At 37.3% G+C, this 15,805-nt stretch overlaps 1 protein-coding gene across 1 annotated transcript in view; it reads right to left on the bottom strand.

The window, feature by feature from the left end:
• AGBL3 (AGBL carboxypeptidase 3) overlaps nucleotides 1–15,805 on the bottom strand; it is a 105,734-nt gene that overhangs the window by 6,390 nt on the left and 83,539 nt on the right. Inside the window, exon 16 of the mRNA XM_040260925.1 lies at nucleotides 7,391–7,622. Coding sequence (XP_040116859.1) covers nucleotides 7,391–7,622 — 232 coding nt within the window. The remainder of the gene's footprint in view (nucleotides 1–7,390; nucleotides 7,623–15,805) is intronic.

Raw genomic sequence — 15,805 nt, 5'->3', positions numbered from 1 at the left:
TTTTTTTTTTTTTCCTTTTCTGATTACTGTGGCTAGGAATTCCAATGCTATGTTGAACAGAAGTGGTGAGAGTGGGCATGCTTGTCTTGTTTCAGCTTTTAGTGAGGCTTTCAGCTTTCCATCATTGAGTATTATGTTGGCTGTGTGTTTATCATACATAGCTTTTGTTATGCTGAGGTATGTTCCCTTTGTACCCACTTTGGTGAGAGTTTCTACCCTGAATAAATTTTCAAATGATTTTTTTGCCTCTGTTGATGATAGAGGATCATCGATCATCTATCTGATGATCATGTGCTTTTTGTCTTTTCTTTTGTTGATGTAGTTGTATCACATTAATTGATTTGCATATGTTGAACCATCTTTTGACCCTGGGATGAATCCAGCTTGATTGTGGTGTATGATCTTTTTTATATGTTGTTGAATTTGGTTTGCTAATATTTTGCTGAGGATTTCTGCAGGCAGAATATTATAGGTTATGTTTTGTTATTCAATTGCCACTCTATGTCTTTTAGTCTATTGACACTTAAGGTAATTATTGATAGATATGAATTGTTGTCATTTTAAACCTTGTTTTCTAGTTGATTTTGTATTTCTTCTTTGTTCCTTTTTTTTTTCCTTTTTCCTTTTGTGATTTGATGGAGTTTTTAAATTGCAGAAAAAATTATATTTTTATTTATCTGTAGTGTTTTTGAGTGTATCTTTTTAAGTGTCTTTTACATTACCTATGAATAACTTATCACATCTAATAGTGTAATTTTCCCAGCTTGAGTGGAATATAGATATCTAACCTTTCTTTATGTCCCCCTTACCTTCTCATATTTGTAATTGTCTTAAATATTTTCCTTTAGATACATTTAGAACCATATCAGTGTAATAACTTTTGCTTCAACCATCAACATATTTAGAGAACTCGAGAAGGAAATCCTATTATATTTACCTGTACATTTGCTCGGCATTATCTATTTCCTGATGTTCCTCCTCTATTTTTTGTTTATTTATTTATTTATTTTTAATTTTTACTTTACAATTCTGTATTGGTTTTGGCATAGATTGACATGAATCCACCACAGGTGTACATGCGTTCCCAAACATGAACCCCCCTCCCACCCCCCTCCCCACAACATCTCTCTGGGTCATCCCCGCGCGTCAGCCCCAAGCGTGTCATATCCTGCATCAGACATAGACTGGCATTTCGATTCTTACATGATATTATACATGTTTCAATGCCATTCTCCCAAATCATCACACCCTCTCCCTCTCCCTCTGAGTCCAAAAGTCAGCTATACACATCTGTGTCTTTTTTGCTGTCCTGCATACAGGGTCATCATTGCCATCTTCCTAAATTCCATATATATGTGTTAGTATACTGTATTGGTGTTTTTCTTTCTGGCTCACTTCACTCTGTGTAATCGGCTCCAGTTTCATCCATCTCATCAGAACTGATTCAAATGTATTCTTTTTAATGGCTGAGTAATACTCCATTGTGTATATGTACCACAACTTTCTTATCCATTCATCTACTGATGGACATCTAGGTTGTTTCCATGTCCTGGCTATTATAAACAGTGCTGCAATGAACATTGGGGTACATGTGTCTCTTTCCATTCTGGTTTCCTCTGTGTGTATGCCCAACAGTGGGATTGCTGGGTCATAAGGCATTTCTATTTGCAATTTTTTAAGGAATCTCCACATTGTTCTCCATAGTGGCTGTACTAGTTTGCATTCCCACCAACAGTGTAGGAGGGTTCCCTTCTCTCCACACCCTCTCCAGCATTTATTGCTTGCAGATTTTTGGATCGCAGACATTCTGACTGGTGTGAAGTGGTACCTCATTGTGGTTTTGATTTGCATTTCTCTAATAGTGAGTGATGTTGAGCATCTTTTCATGTGTTTGTTAGCCATCCGTATGTCTTCTTTGGAGAAATGTCTATTTAGTTCTTTGGCCCATTTTTTGATTGGGTCGTTTATTTTTCTGGAATTGAGCTGCAGGAGTTGCTTGTATATTTTTGAGATTAGTTGTTTGTCAGTTGCTTCATTTGCTATTATTTTCTCCCATTCGGAAGGCTGTCTTTTCACTTTGCTTATGTTTTCCTTTGTTGTGCAGAAGCTTTTAATTTTAATTAGATCCCATTTGTTTATTTTTGCTTTTATTTCCAGAATTCTGGGAGGTGGATCATAGAGGATCCTGCTGTGGTTTATGTCGGAGAGTGTTTTGCCTATGTTCTCCTCTAAGAGTTTTATAGTTTCTGGTCTTACATTTAGATCTTTAATCCATTTTGAGTTTATCTTTGTGTGCGGTGTTAGAAAGTGATCTAGTTTCATTCTTTTAGAAGTGGTTGACCAGTTTTCCCAGCACCACTTGTTAAAGAGATTGTCTTTACTCCATTGTAAATTCTTGCCTCCTTTGTCAAAGATAAGGTGTCCATATGTATGTGGATTTATCTCTGGGCTTTCTATTTTGTTCCATTGATCTATATGTCTGTCTTTGTGCCAATACCATACTGTCTTGATGACTGTGGCTTTGTAGTAGAGCCTGAAGTCAGGCAAATTGATTCCTCCGGTTCCATTCTTCTTTCTCAAGATTGCTTTGGCTATTCGTGGTTTTTTGTATTTCCATACAAATCTTGAAATTATTTGTTCTAGTTCTGTGAAAAATATCGCCGGTATCTTGATAGGGATTGCATTGAATTTGTAAATTGCTTTGGGTAATATACTCATTTTCACTATATTGATTCTTCCGATCCATGAGCATGGTATATTTCTCCATCTATTAGTGTCCTCTTTGATTTCTTTCATCAGTGTTTTATAGTTTTCTGTATATAGGTCTTTAGTTTCTTTAGGTAGATATATTCCTAAGTATTTTATTCTTTTTGTTGCAATGGTGAATGGAATTGTTTCCTTAATTTCTTCTTCTACTTTCTCATTATTAGTGTATAGGAATGCAAGGGATTTCTGTGTGTTGATTTTATATCCTGCAACTTTACTATATTCATTAATTAGCTCTAGTAATTTTCTGGTAGTATTTTTTCTGTTTAAAAAAGTTTAGTCATTCTTTTAGTGTAGGTCTTCTAGTGAAAAATTCTCTTTAGTTTTCCTTCATCTTAACATTTGTTGAGTTCTCCTTTATTTTTGCTGTGTGTCAGGTTGTGGGTTGACAGTTCTTTTCTTTCAATAATTGAAAACATTGTGCCACTTCTTGTAGCCTCTATAGTTTCTGCTGAGAAACTAGCTGTAATTAAACTTGTTTCCCTTATAAATAAGGTGTCATTTTTCTCTGGCTGCTTTCAGGAATTATTTTCTTTTCAGAAGTTAAATTTTGGAATATCTTGGCATGATTTCTTTGAGTTTATCCTGTTAATGGTTTGCTCAGTTGTTTGATCTGTAGGTTTATGTCTCTTGCCAGATTTGGAGTACCTTTGAGTACCTTCTCAGCCTTGCTGCTTTCTCCTCTCTTCTGGGGACTGTGAAAACATGAATGTTATATTTTGTTTTATGGTTCCATAGGTCCCTGAGGTTCATTTTATTTCCAGTCTGTTTTCTCTCTGGTGTTCATGTTGGGTTATTTCTGTTCTATATCTTCCAGTTCATAGATTCTTTCCAGTGTCTCCTCAATTGTGTTGTTGAGTTTAGCCACTGAGCCTTTTATTTCCGTTATTGTGTTTTTCCATCCAAAAATTTCCTTTTGGTTCTTATTATCTTCTATTTCTTTCTCTCCTTCTCTGTCTGCCTGACTTCACCTTTTTTCTCCACACCGAGGCTTTATATTTTCTTTTGATTTGTTTCAAGTGTTTGTGTTTGTTGAAACATTTTATTTTTTATCATGACTGCTTTAAAAATCTTTTTCAGAAAATTCTGTTGTTACCATCATTCTCAGTGTTTGCACTTACTGATTATCAGGTTTAATCCTCCTCATACTTGGTATGATGATTTATTTCTGATTAAAACATGGACATTCTCATATAATGTTATGAGGCTGGATCTTAAACCTTCTGTTTTAACTGACTTTGTGTGACTCTGCTGTAGCATGGGTGAGTCTTCATTACTAACAGATGTAAGCAGAAGTCCAGGTTCCACACTTAGACTCCTTGACACCAGAGGGGATCAGCTTCTCATTCCTGCTGGACAGGCGTGGGAGTTTCATCTGCCTGTGTAGCCTCCATCTACACTATGATAGAGGTGGTCTCATTCAGTTTAGTTCAGTCACTTAGTCATGTCCGACTCTGCGACCTCATGAATTGCAGCATGTTAGGCCTCCCTGTCCATCACCAGCTCCTGGAGTTCACCCAAACTCATGTCCATCAAGTTGGTGATGCCATCCAGCCACCTCATCCTCTGTCGTCCCATTCTCCTCCTGCCCCCAATCCCTCCCAGCATCAGAGTGTTTTCCAATGAGTCAACTCTTCGCATGAGGTGGCCAAAGTATTGGAGTTTCAGCTTTAGCATCATTCCTTCCAAAGAACACCCAGGACCGATCTCCTTTAGAATGGACTGGTTGGATCTCCTTGCAGTCCAAGGGACTCTCAAGAGTCTTCTCCAACACCACAGTTCAAAAGCATCAGTTCTTCAGTGCTCAGCTTTCTTCACAGTCCAACTCTCACATCCATACATGACCACTGGAAAAACCATGGCCTTGACTAGACGGACCTTTGTTGGCAAAGTAATGTCTCTGCTTTTTAATATGCTATCCAGGTTGGTCATAACTTTCCTTCTGCTGGGCAATAGTAAAAGTTCTGACTCTCTTCTAGACCTACTCTGACACCCCCATAGTGAGGAGGGGAAAGGCACCTTATTTTTGTCCAGTGGGTGTGGAAGTCTAGTCTCCCTCATGGTTCCCAGTGACACTCTGGGGTGGGGATCTTTACAGGCCAGAGAGGATGGAAGTCCCAACCTGGTACTCACCTTCTTTGACACTGCCTAGCAGAGGGGTCAAGATACCTCATTATAATCTTATGAAAATGGATGGTGTTAAATATGTGGTAAGGTCATCTGTTGCTTTCTGTTTTCCTAATTTTTCTTATTTCCTTGTATATCTATACTAGATACTTCCAGGAATGGTCTAGCCCAGGCAAAATTTTCTCTTCTCTGGGGACTGCCTCTCAAGGTAGGGCTTCAGTCAGCCACATTTGTAACTATTTGACCTCCACCCACTGGGAATGCTGCAGTCCAATTATCTTTCCTGTAATTTAGAATTGGGAATGAGAGATAGTGGGTCAGTCTTTTAAGTGAAACTGCTGTAGGATACAAATTGGTGAGTCAGGGGTGTGAAGACTTTTCTGCAGAGGGAGAAAAGCAGAGACCGAAGATGGGTAGTTTTCCATTCCCAATTCCAGGCCTTACATGAATCCTGCCTGAATTCATTGTCTCTCTCATTTCCATGAATAGCCTTCCATTTTCTTATAGTTCTTCCTCTCTACCCTACCTTATGCTTTTTGATTAAACTAGGTAGAATTATTTTGTTACATGTAACCAAAGAGTTCTTAATTAATAAAGACTATTATATTTACTTACACTTTTAGGCTCAGGCCAGTTCACATTGAGTGCATGTCTAGGCTCAAAGAATGTAAGGTGGCTCAGATGGTAAAGAATCTACCTACAATGCAGGAGACCTGGTTTCAATCCCTGGGTCGGGAAGATCCCCTGGAGAAGGGAATGACTGGCCACCCACTCCAGTATTCTTGCCTGGAGAATTCTATGGACAGAGAAGCCTGGCAGGTGACAGTCCATGGGGTCTCAAAGAGTTGGACGTGACTGAGCGACTAACACATTAACATTTGTGAAAATAATGACTAAAAATTAAGTGATGTACTAATTATTATCTCTTAGACCCCTTGCTTATATCCAGATTCTCAGCTCCTCAGTTCCTTTGCCTAGGTAGGTCCATTATATTTTTTTATGAATTTTCTGCTGTTTATTTTGCTGATATCATCATACTTGATGCTTTGTTTGCCTGTACTATTTGCTTCTCTCATATTAGCTGACCTATTAGATTCAGCTTTTGTAAGGTACTGACAGCGGCCCCATCCCACTAGAAACTGCCATCAAGTGCCTATTTTTCTAATTTTCTTTAACTTTGCTGATTTTACAATGAAGACATATGCATTAATAAAAATTTAGGGAAAAAAACAGGAAGAGGAACATCATACTCTGCCAGTACTTTGACTCTGCAGAGATAATCACTGTTGGGAATATGTGCTTCCAGGATTTTTTCTAGTTATATGTTTGAATATGTATAATCTGCACACATTAAATGTATATACATAATCCATAAATGCAACCACAGCAAATCAAGCTGGTCTGCAGCTTTTATTCACTTTTATATTGTGAACATCATTTTATGTTAATATATACATTGATATATTTAATAGCTACATAATCTTTCAGTTTATGGTTATATAATAATTTATTTAAACAGTCTTCTATTGTTGGACATTTAAATTTATTTTATTTTCTTTGGCTCCTGTAAGCAATACTGCAATGAACATCACTACAGACATCTTCTAGCCCTTCCTGAGGCTTTTTTCCCCTTAAGACTGGCTACTAAAGGTGGAATTTCTTAAAACAAATGTAGATATTAAGGATTTTCATATATTTTTGGGTTGCCTTCCAGAAATTGTATCATTTCTATTCCAACAGTCAGTGAGTGAATTTTCCATTGAGAGACAAAAATGAGAGAATTTCATTATTGTTTTAATTTACATTCCTTGGATTTAAGTGAGATTGAACATTTTAAAGTGATTATTGATTGGTCTTTTTTTTCTTTTGTGAATTTCTGACTCATAGCCTTTGCCCATTTTCCTATTAAAATATTCATGATTCTGTCATTGATTCAAAGACTGTATGCAATCTTTGGCCCTCTGTTTTTTAGATTATGAAGAGAAGTGTCAAAGCATACTGATGAAAGACTCTGCATTCTAAATGTCTAGTTAGGGTTGAGTCCAGTTGCTACCTATTGGCTGTGTGACCTTGAACAAATTTGAGGAACAGACTTTGCATCCCAGTTTCCTTATGTGTAGAATGTAAAATGTGTTTGTGTAAACAAAGAATGTTGTGTAGTACATAGAAAGTACTTCATCAAATCTGTTGATAATATTAGTATTATATTTCTTACTTTCAGCTTGTCATTGTCTTTTATTTGTATTAGTTTCCTTTTGGTCTTATAGATCCAAACTAATGAGTGGTTTCATGTAAATAATCAAATAAGGCCTGATAACCTTATTCCTTCACCTATCCAGTGTTTTCTTATGGCTTTGGGCCTTTGTCAAATATGGTGTAGCTGCCTCTATTAAGAGCCTATGTTTGTTTCTTAGGATGTGGAATCAATAGACCATGTTTCTTTATAAAAGAGTGCATGTATTAAATAGCTAAGAATGACAAAATTGTATTGACTTACTGATGTTGGATTTGAAAGCTGGTTCTTGGGTTGAATACCTCTTTTATCTGAGTGGTTTGCACATTTTTAGTGCTATGCATGATGGGGAGCAAATACTGCAATATTTCTTGAGTTTGAGCTATTTTTTTATCCCTGTAGATTCTTTTTTCATCATCTGTCCAGTTTATATCAGCCTTCTTGCTTTGGGAGGATGGACATTCTTTCATATTGCTTTTTAAGTTGTGATGCAGATCTGGGGAGCAACCATAAAAATATGTATAGATACATAAACTGAATTGATTAGCAGTTACTTACTGAGCATTATCTGCCAAAGATTCTGTCTAAGAATTCTTATCCATTGGAAGCTTATACTTTAATTATGGGGCAGAAAATAAACAAATAGAACATCTGTCAGATAATAAAATTTATGGGAGAAAATAAAGCTGGGAAGGGGAATAGAGAATTCTTGGGATGGGGCTGATTTCTGTTTTTAAAAAGGTGGTCAGAGAAGGCTTCCTTATGATGCTACCATGTCAGAGGACTTAGGGAGCGAGTCAAGCCACCATTGGAGGGAGGAGCATTCACAGCAAGGGGAACAGTAAGTGCAAAGGCACTGAGCCAGGAGCCTGGTTGTGTGTGCAGGGCCCACCATGATGAGACAGGTGGCTAAAGCAGAATCAATAAGCAGAAAGATATGAGCTAGATAGGTAACTTAGTTCACACAAGGCCTCACAGGCCATTGTAAGGACTCTGATTTTTACTGGGTGTGAAATAGGGAGGCCCTGGAAGGCTTTGAGCAGTGTCACATCTCAAATCTGCTTTAATAGGATCATGCTGGTTGCTGAGTGGAGAACAGACTGAAGAGGTGCAGGGGTAGACAGGCAGGCAGATCTCATGGAAGGCTACTGAAAGAATCTGTTAACAGGAGAGCACGCGGTAGCTTGGACCAGGGTGGTGGCAGTCATCAGAGGGAGAGGTGTGCACAGGGGAGGGAAGAATCCTGAGTATATTTTGAGATTTTCCAATGAATTAGATGTGGGGTGAGAAGAGAAGAGAGAAATCAGTGGTAGCCCCAAAGCTGCTGTTTGAGGAAGTAGAAGGACAAGAGAGAAAACTGTGGGAAAAGTCTGTTAGAAATCCCTTCTTTAATGTTTATTAATAGATGATATGAAGGAATTATTGTTTATTTTGTTAGTTGTGGTAATAGTATAATAACATTAAAAATGTGTAGAGAACTGTTTTAAAAAATAAAGTTCATTTGAAAAGTGTTTATTCCACTCCATACCCATTAGGATGGCTATTGTCAGAAAACAGAAAATGATAAGTGTAGGCAAGGATGTGGAGAGATTAAAACCCTTGTGCATTGCTGGCTGGAATGTAAAATGGCGTAGTTGATATGGAGAACAAATTGGCGGTTCCTCAAAAAACTGAAAATAGAATTACCATAGAGTAATTGATGGTCCAGCAATTCTACTTCTTCGTATATCCCCAGAATTGATGACATCTTGGAGAGTTATCCGTACACCAGTGTTCATAGTAGTGTTACTCACAGTAGCCAAAAGATGGAAGCAACTCAAGTGCCCGTTGACAGATAAATGGATAAGCAAAATGTGGTATATATATAATGGGATATTATTGAGCCTTAAAAAGGAAGGAAATTCTGATACCTGCTACAACACAGATGAACTTTAAGGACATTATGCTAAGTGAAATAAGTCAGTCACTAAAAGACAAATAATGCATTTGTTTTTTTCCAAATATTTGATTCCATGTATATTGGATACCTAGAATAGTCAAAGTAGGATAGTTGCCAGGGGCGAGGAGGAGGGGGAATGGGCAGTTGTCATTTAATGGCTATGGCATTTCAGTTTTGCAAGATGAAAAGAGTTCTGGAGGCTGTGTACAACAATGTGAATGTATTCAACACTGCTGAACTTTATACTTAAAAATACTTAAAATGGTAAATTTTATGTCATGTGTATTTTAACAGAATTTTAAAAATTCAACAAATATAGGTAGAGAGAGGAGAAAAAAAGAACCCTAAGTAAAACTTGAAGAAAAATTGCTAGACATTTTAAAGGATGTAGCAGTATTACTTATGATACCTAAATTGATATGTATGTTGACAGCATAAGAAAAAAGTAGAATATACTTAGAATAAAAGAGAGAAATACATTATGTTTTATTTTTAAAAAAAAGGTTTATCTAGTTAAGAGACATAGACTGAACTATTTATGGGCAAAACAGTATGATTTGCTGACTTTGCTTTAACTACTTCAGCAAAAAAAAAGTAGTGAGAATATAAATGAAACAAGAATAGCAGGATGCTGATAACTATTAAAAGGTGGGTGACAGGCACCAGTGGTTCATTATTCTATTCTACTTTTGTTTATGCTTGAAATATCCACAATAATGCTTTATAAAAAGGAATTGTCCATTACTAAAAAGAAAGGAAACAGATGACTGAAGCACTCACTGAATTAGACTAGACTTGAAGGACAATTAATGAGGGTATGTATAATTACAATATCTGGCAGTGCTGGCAAATGAAATGAATTCATCTACAGTCTCTTGAGAAGCTGTTCCTAGGCTGGTCACTGAAACATTATTTTGTAGCTGGCATTATGTTTAGTTTGGTGAATAGGTATGAAAAATAGATAGTCCTTGCCTTAAATATGCCAACAGCTGGGACTAGAGAGAGAAGTAAAGCACCAGTTAGAATACATATCTATAGGATAAGGCAAGGCACTTACTGTAGCATTGCTGAAGAGGTACTTCCAGCCATAATTAGAGCTGGAAAAAGAAATATTCCTAATTCCTAATTAATCTGAGTCTTGATGCACAGGTATGTCAGCTAGTTAAAAAAAAAAAAGAGTAGTAATCTAGGTTCATGTCTATGTCCATGTTCATGTCAATGGACATGAGCTTGAGCAAACTCTGGGAGATGGTGAGGGACAGGGAGGCCTGGCGTGCTGCAGTCCATGGCGTTGCAAAGTGTTGGACACAACTGGACAACAGCAACAGTAATCTAGGTAGTGGGACCAGCATGGCACACTCAGGAAATCACAAGTATGGTTTAGAAGGACTAGAAATCAGATAGGTGTGAATAAGTGGTTCAAAACTAGAGACCTTGTCTGTAATAATAGTACTTCTGGGAGATTTCCTAAGATAGGAATCATGTGTGACTGGTAGATGCTTAATGTTTTAAAAAGTGAATTGTTAGGAGGCCTTTATACTTGGAAGTGATATAATTAGATCTGCATTTTTGGAAGATCAGAGTGGCAGCCAGGAGGTTGTCAGGTTGAAGAAAAGTGAGGCAGAGGGACAAGTTAGGAGGCTAATTCAGGGGAGGCAGAAAGGGAGTCTGAATCAAAGGAACATATATCTATGACTCATTACAAATATAAACTCTCCCAAACTGGAGAAGTCTGCCTAGGCTGCTCGTGAACCTCTGACAGATCCAGTTCATCTCCACTTGAATAGTCCAGTAATAGGAAAGGACAGACTTCTGGGAGAAACTGAGTGATGCCATATTTGAGGAAAAAGTACAGCCCTAAATGTATATATTATAAAGGAGGAGGCAGCATCAACAACTAAATCCCTCTGAAATGACTTACTTCAGTAAAAAAGAAAATTGCAGAATTTTTATTTATATGTCATTAAGATTTATCAGGACATGTTTAAAGATAATATGATAAAAAGACCATGAGACTCTCAGCTCAGGAAAGATGGGAAGGTTGAGAAACATAATTTTAAATTAAGAGCAGTGGGTGGGTGGGAGCAGTAGGGAACACTGAAAATCAAATCTCCCCTTTGCAGCAAAATTCTATAAATATGATCTCTAATTTCTCTCCAGGTTTAAGATACACTTTAATCAGACCTGTACCTCTGTCATTCTACTGAAATTTCTCTGAACAAGATCCCCCAATAAAACCTTACATGTTATAAAATCAAATAGTAAAACCATCTCACTTAATCAGAAGCATTAGACTTGGCTGATTATGCCCTGTTTGATACACTTTCTCACTTAAGCTTTCAGGACAGCACATTCTCTTGCTTTCCATCCTACCCAAGGTGGGGCTTTCCAGTCTTTTGTTGGGTTCTTACTCTTTTCCTGATCCATCAATGTTGGGGGTTCCCAGGGACTTGCTCCTTAACCCTCATGTATATCTACATTCACTTAAATCTCATCCAGCTTCATGCCTTAAAATACTATCTTTATGCTGAAAATTCTTAAATGTATCTTCAGCCCAAATCTCTTCCTTTATCTCTGGACTCATATATCCAACTGCCTATTCAGTACCTCCACTTCAGTGTCTAAAGGTATGTCGAAAGGAACCTGTCTAAACTAAACTGATGCTCCACTCTTGGTCTTTGCCATCTGGCAGCAGATAATTCAATCAAGCTAGTTGCTCTGGCGCAACACCCTAGAGTTTCAACAGTTGTAAATACCTGTGAAACCATCACCATAAACCAAGATCTAGAAGAGATGATCACTGAAAGACTCCTGATGCTCCTTTACAGTCTGTTCTTTCCTTCCTCCCCTACTCTGTCCCTTACTCGTGGAAGCCGGTATCTACTTTCTGTCTCTAGAGATTAGCCTGCTTTTCAGATACATGTGATTTCTTGTAGTTTTTACTTTTCTGCATCTGGTTGCCTTTTGTCAGCACTGTGATTCTGAGATTCATCCGTGTTGTGTGTATCAACTCATTACATTTTTATTCTATGATATGGAAAGGGCATCAATAATAGAAGTGATGGGAACAATGCAATTAAATTGACCTTTTCAAGGCTATATTAAATAATTTTCTTCTGTATTCAACTTGTATAGAAATTAAATAAGGCAAGGATTTTTCAGAGTCAGGAGTAAAATGGCTGTCTATCTTCTCTGTTTATAAAAGCAGTTCCCATAATCCAGATTTCATACAATGTATTAATGATGATATGGTAGAAGCCACCTTGGCATTTGTTAAAATCCTAAACATTAAAAAAACACCTTCTGTTGGTATCCTTGTCTTCTCAGTCCAAATGGGAGTCTGTTTGTTCAGAGGACACTTCAAGGATGTCACTTTGATACAGTTTCCATACAAATCATTGTTCCTGGGCTGAACTGTTTCCTGGTTTTTCTTGTCAGTTCCTAAAACACATCTCTGTTGGTCTCTGCTAAGCTTCTGAATCACAGTTTGGGAGCTGAAAGAAATTGGGTACTCTGATTTCAATATTAACAATGAACTATCTAATTAAGAGTAGTGGAATGCCATGTTATGTCTATATATACATGTCACAGTATGCAAGGTATTGTTACAGATATTACTTTACTTGGGGCTCTCAGCAGTTCTGATACAGACAGGATGGCCAATATTATCCCCATCTTATATCAGAAAGGGAATGTTAAGGAATCAGAGAGGTTAAACTATTCGCTCACGATAACATAGCTAATAAGGAGGGGCAGGTCTAGAATACATGCCTTCTAACTCTAGTACTTTGTCTATTACTTTCTCTCATGTTATTTTCTTGTATTATTTCATTTCTTTCCATAGATAAGATGTGAGAGTGGAATTCCATGGATTTCTCCAGGCCAGAATACTGGAGTGGGTAGACTTTCCCTTCTCTAGGGGATCTTCCCAAGCCAGGGATTGAACCCAGGTTTCCCACACTGCAGGCGGATTCTTTACCAGCTGAGCCACAAGGGAAGCCCAAGAACACTGGAGTGGGTAGGCTATCCCTTCTCCAGCAGATCTTCCCAACCCAGGAATAGAACCGGGGTCTCCTGCATTGCAGGTGGATTCTTTACCAACTGAGCTATCAGGGGAAGCCCCTTAGATAAGTAATATATTTTTAAGAAGTTAAATCTTAGTTTAAATTAATCAACTTTAGATCCAAGTACAGGTATGGCCAAAGGTGGTTTCTTAACCTAAATTTCTAGTTTTTGAGGCAACAGAAGCCTACATATTTCAACAGAACCCATTGCTGAGCAGAAACTAAGTTCTTAGAAAAGAGGCCAAGGAAGGAAGAACAGGCATACCATGTTTCCTCTGTTGTGCAAATTCAGTCTGTTCTCATACTTACAAACCCGCTCTTGAGATGGTTGTTCAGATCATTGTTCCTGAAGACAGGAAACTTGCCAAGGGGGCTTGTGATATAATAATTACTGGTTTAGACAAAACTACAGTGTTTGTCTATGCTATCCCTGACTTCTCTTCCTATCCCTTTTCTAGTTTTTAGGTACTAAAATCAACCCTGTGTGACCAGTGCTTCAATTGCTATTACAGAAAGTAAAACATCTGATAGTCATTCATTCTAAGTATTATCTCAGGCCAGAAGAGAGAAACTCAGATAAAGCAATGATGATTGCATAGAAATAAATGTCTAACTACAGATGTTAAGGCATCCATTGGGGATAGTTTAGGGATACTGAAATCTCAGAACCCTTCAAAATGCATCATATGGGCACTCCTATGCAGTCCTAGACACTATGTCACAGATACTATGTAGACTATAAGGAGACAACTAGAAATTGTTATCAAAAAGTCACTTTTACCTGTTACTTTAATTCAAAATCAAAATCTTTTAAGACGGAGGAAAGGGAATGAGGTAATCTGGTAGAAGAAATCTGGTGTAGTTCTCCTACCTCAGATACCTTTTTAGAAGCCAAGCAGGGACTCGTCCAGGTATTTTTGCTAAAAAAGAGAATATACCATAAAATTTCTGAACTGAGATTTTAAGGTTAACAAAACTTAATTTTTTACTTTCTTGACAATTGCCTCAATTGCTAGCTTAATTGAGTTTCTCTTCAACCTGCCACTGTCTCATTCAGACATATGAAATATATTAGTGCATATTTCCTCTAGAAACCTTTAGATGAACTGTTTCAGGAGAAGAGCAAACAGTAGAAATACCTGTCCAATAATTATCAAGCAATTCAGAACTGCATTCTGCATGTCAGGCTCTAGGAAGGGCACCTACACGTATAGCAGAGTGACTAACTTTTAGAGCCCCAACTCAGGACACAGCTATATCAGACCAAAGAATCAGTATAATATGTAATGAATAAATACTTATACATACATGATTATTATTTTAACATATAGTATAAATTAGCTGTTTATTTAAAGTTATATATTATTCTGTATTATTTGCTATTCTGTTACATGAATGCCATTATTTAAGAAAAACAACAGGACTAGTTAACAGTGGCAGTTAGTAGTAATTAATAGTGGAACCAACTAAACAGTATGGATGAGAATACTAGAACACTATGAATAGTGTTTTCCTCTGATGCAGATTTTAACTTTTTATAGAATATTTACATTTTATAGGCAATATTATTATGTCTTAAGATACATAAGACCTTTTAAAAAGCTGAATGTAATACCGTAGGGCTAATTAGATATTACTTATAATTAATAAAAATTGACATGTTTATGTCCCATGATAAAATAAGGTATTTTTGCTCTTTATGTGTCCTCTTCCAATCAGACTTCTCTCCACTGCCTGCAGCCTTCAGTATATCCTTCTTTTATTTTATGTAGGGGTAAAACTGAAAACATTCAAAAGTCAAGGAGTACATCAAGGCTGTATGTATATTGTCACCCTGTTTATTTAACTTATATGCAGAGTTCAGTTCAGTTCAGTCACTCAGTCGTGTCTCTGACTCTTTGTGACCCCATGGACTACAGCATGCCAGGCTTCCATCACCAGCTCCCAGAGCTTGCTCAAACTCCTGTCCATCACATGTAGAGTACATCATGTGAAATGCCGGACTGGATGAATTGGAAGAAATATCAATAACATACATCATATGTGTATATCCATCATATTCAGAGTAAAGCATGTAAAATGCCAGGCTGGATGACCAAGCTGGAATCAAGACTGTTGGAAGACATATCAATAACCTCAGATATACAAAGGATACCACCCTTATGGCAGAAAACAAAGAGAAACTAAAGAGCCTCTTGATGAAAGTGAAAGAGGAGAGTGAAAAAGCTGGCTTAAAACTCAGCATTCAAAATCTAAGATCATGGCATCCAGTAATATCACTTCATGGCATATAGATGGGGAAACAGTGTAAGATTATTTTTGTGGGCTCTAAAATCACTGCAGTGACTGCAGCCATGAAATTAAAAGATGCTCCCTGGAAGAAAAGCTATGACAAACCTAGACAGCATATTAAAAAACAGAGACATCACTTTGTCAGTAGAGATCTGTCTCATCAAAGCTAATGGTTTTTCCAGTAGTCACATATGAATGTGAAAGTTGGACCATAAAGAAGACTGAGAGCTGAGGAACTAATGCTTTTGAACTGTGGTGTTGGAGAAGACTCTTGAGAGTCCCTTGGACTTCAAGGAGATCAAACCAGTCCATCCTAAAGGAAATTGGTCCTGAGTATTCATTGGAAGGACTGATGCTGAAGCTGAAGCTCCAATACTTTGGCCA

Source organism: Oryx dammah, unplaced genomic scaffold (genome assembly GCF_014754425.2).
Source record: "Oryx dammah isolate SB20612 unplaced genomic scaffold, SCBI_Odam_1.1 HiC_scaffold_18, whole genome shotgun sequence".
NCBI classification, from domain to species: Eukaryota; Metazoa; Chordata; class Mammalia; order Artiodactyla; family Bovidae; genus Oryx; species Oryx dammah.
This window is presented reverse-complemented; position numbering and strand designations above follow the sequence as displayed.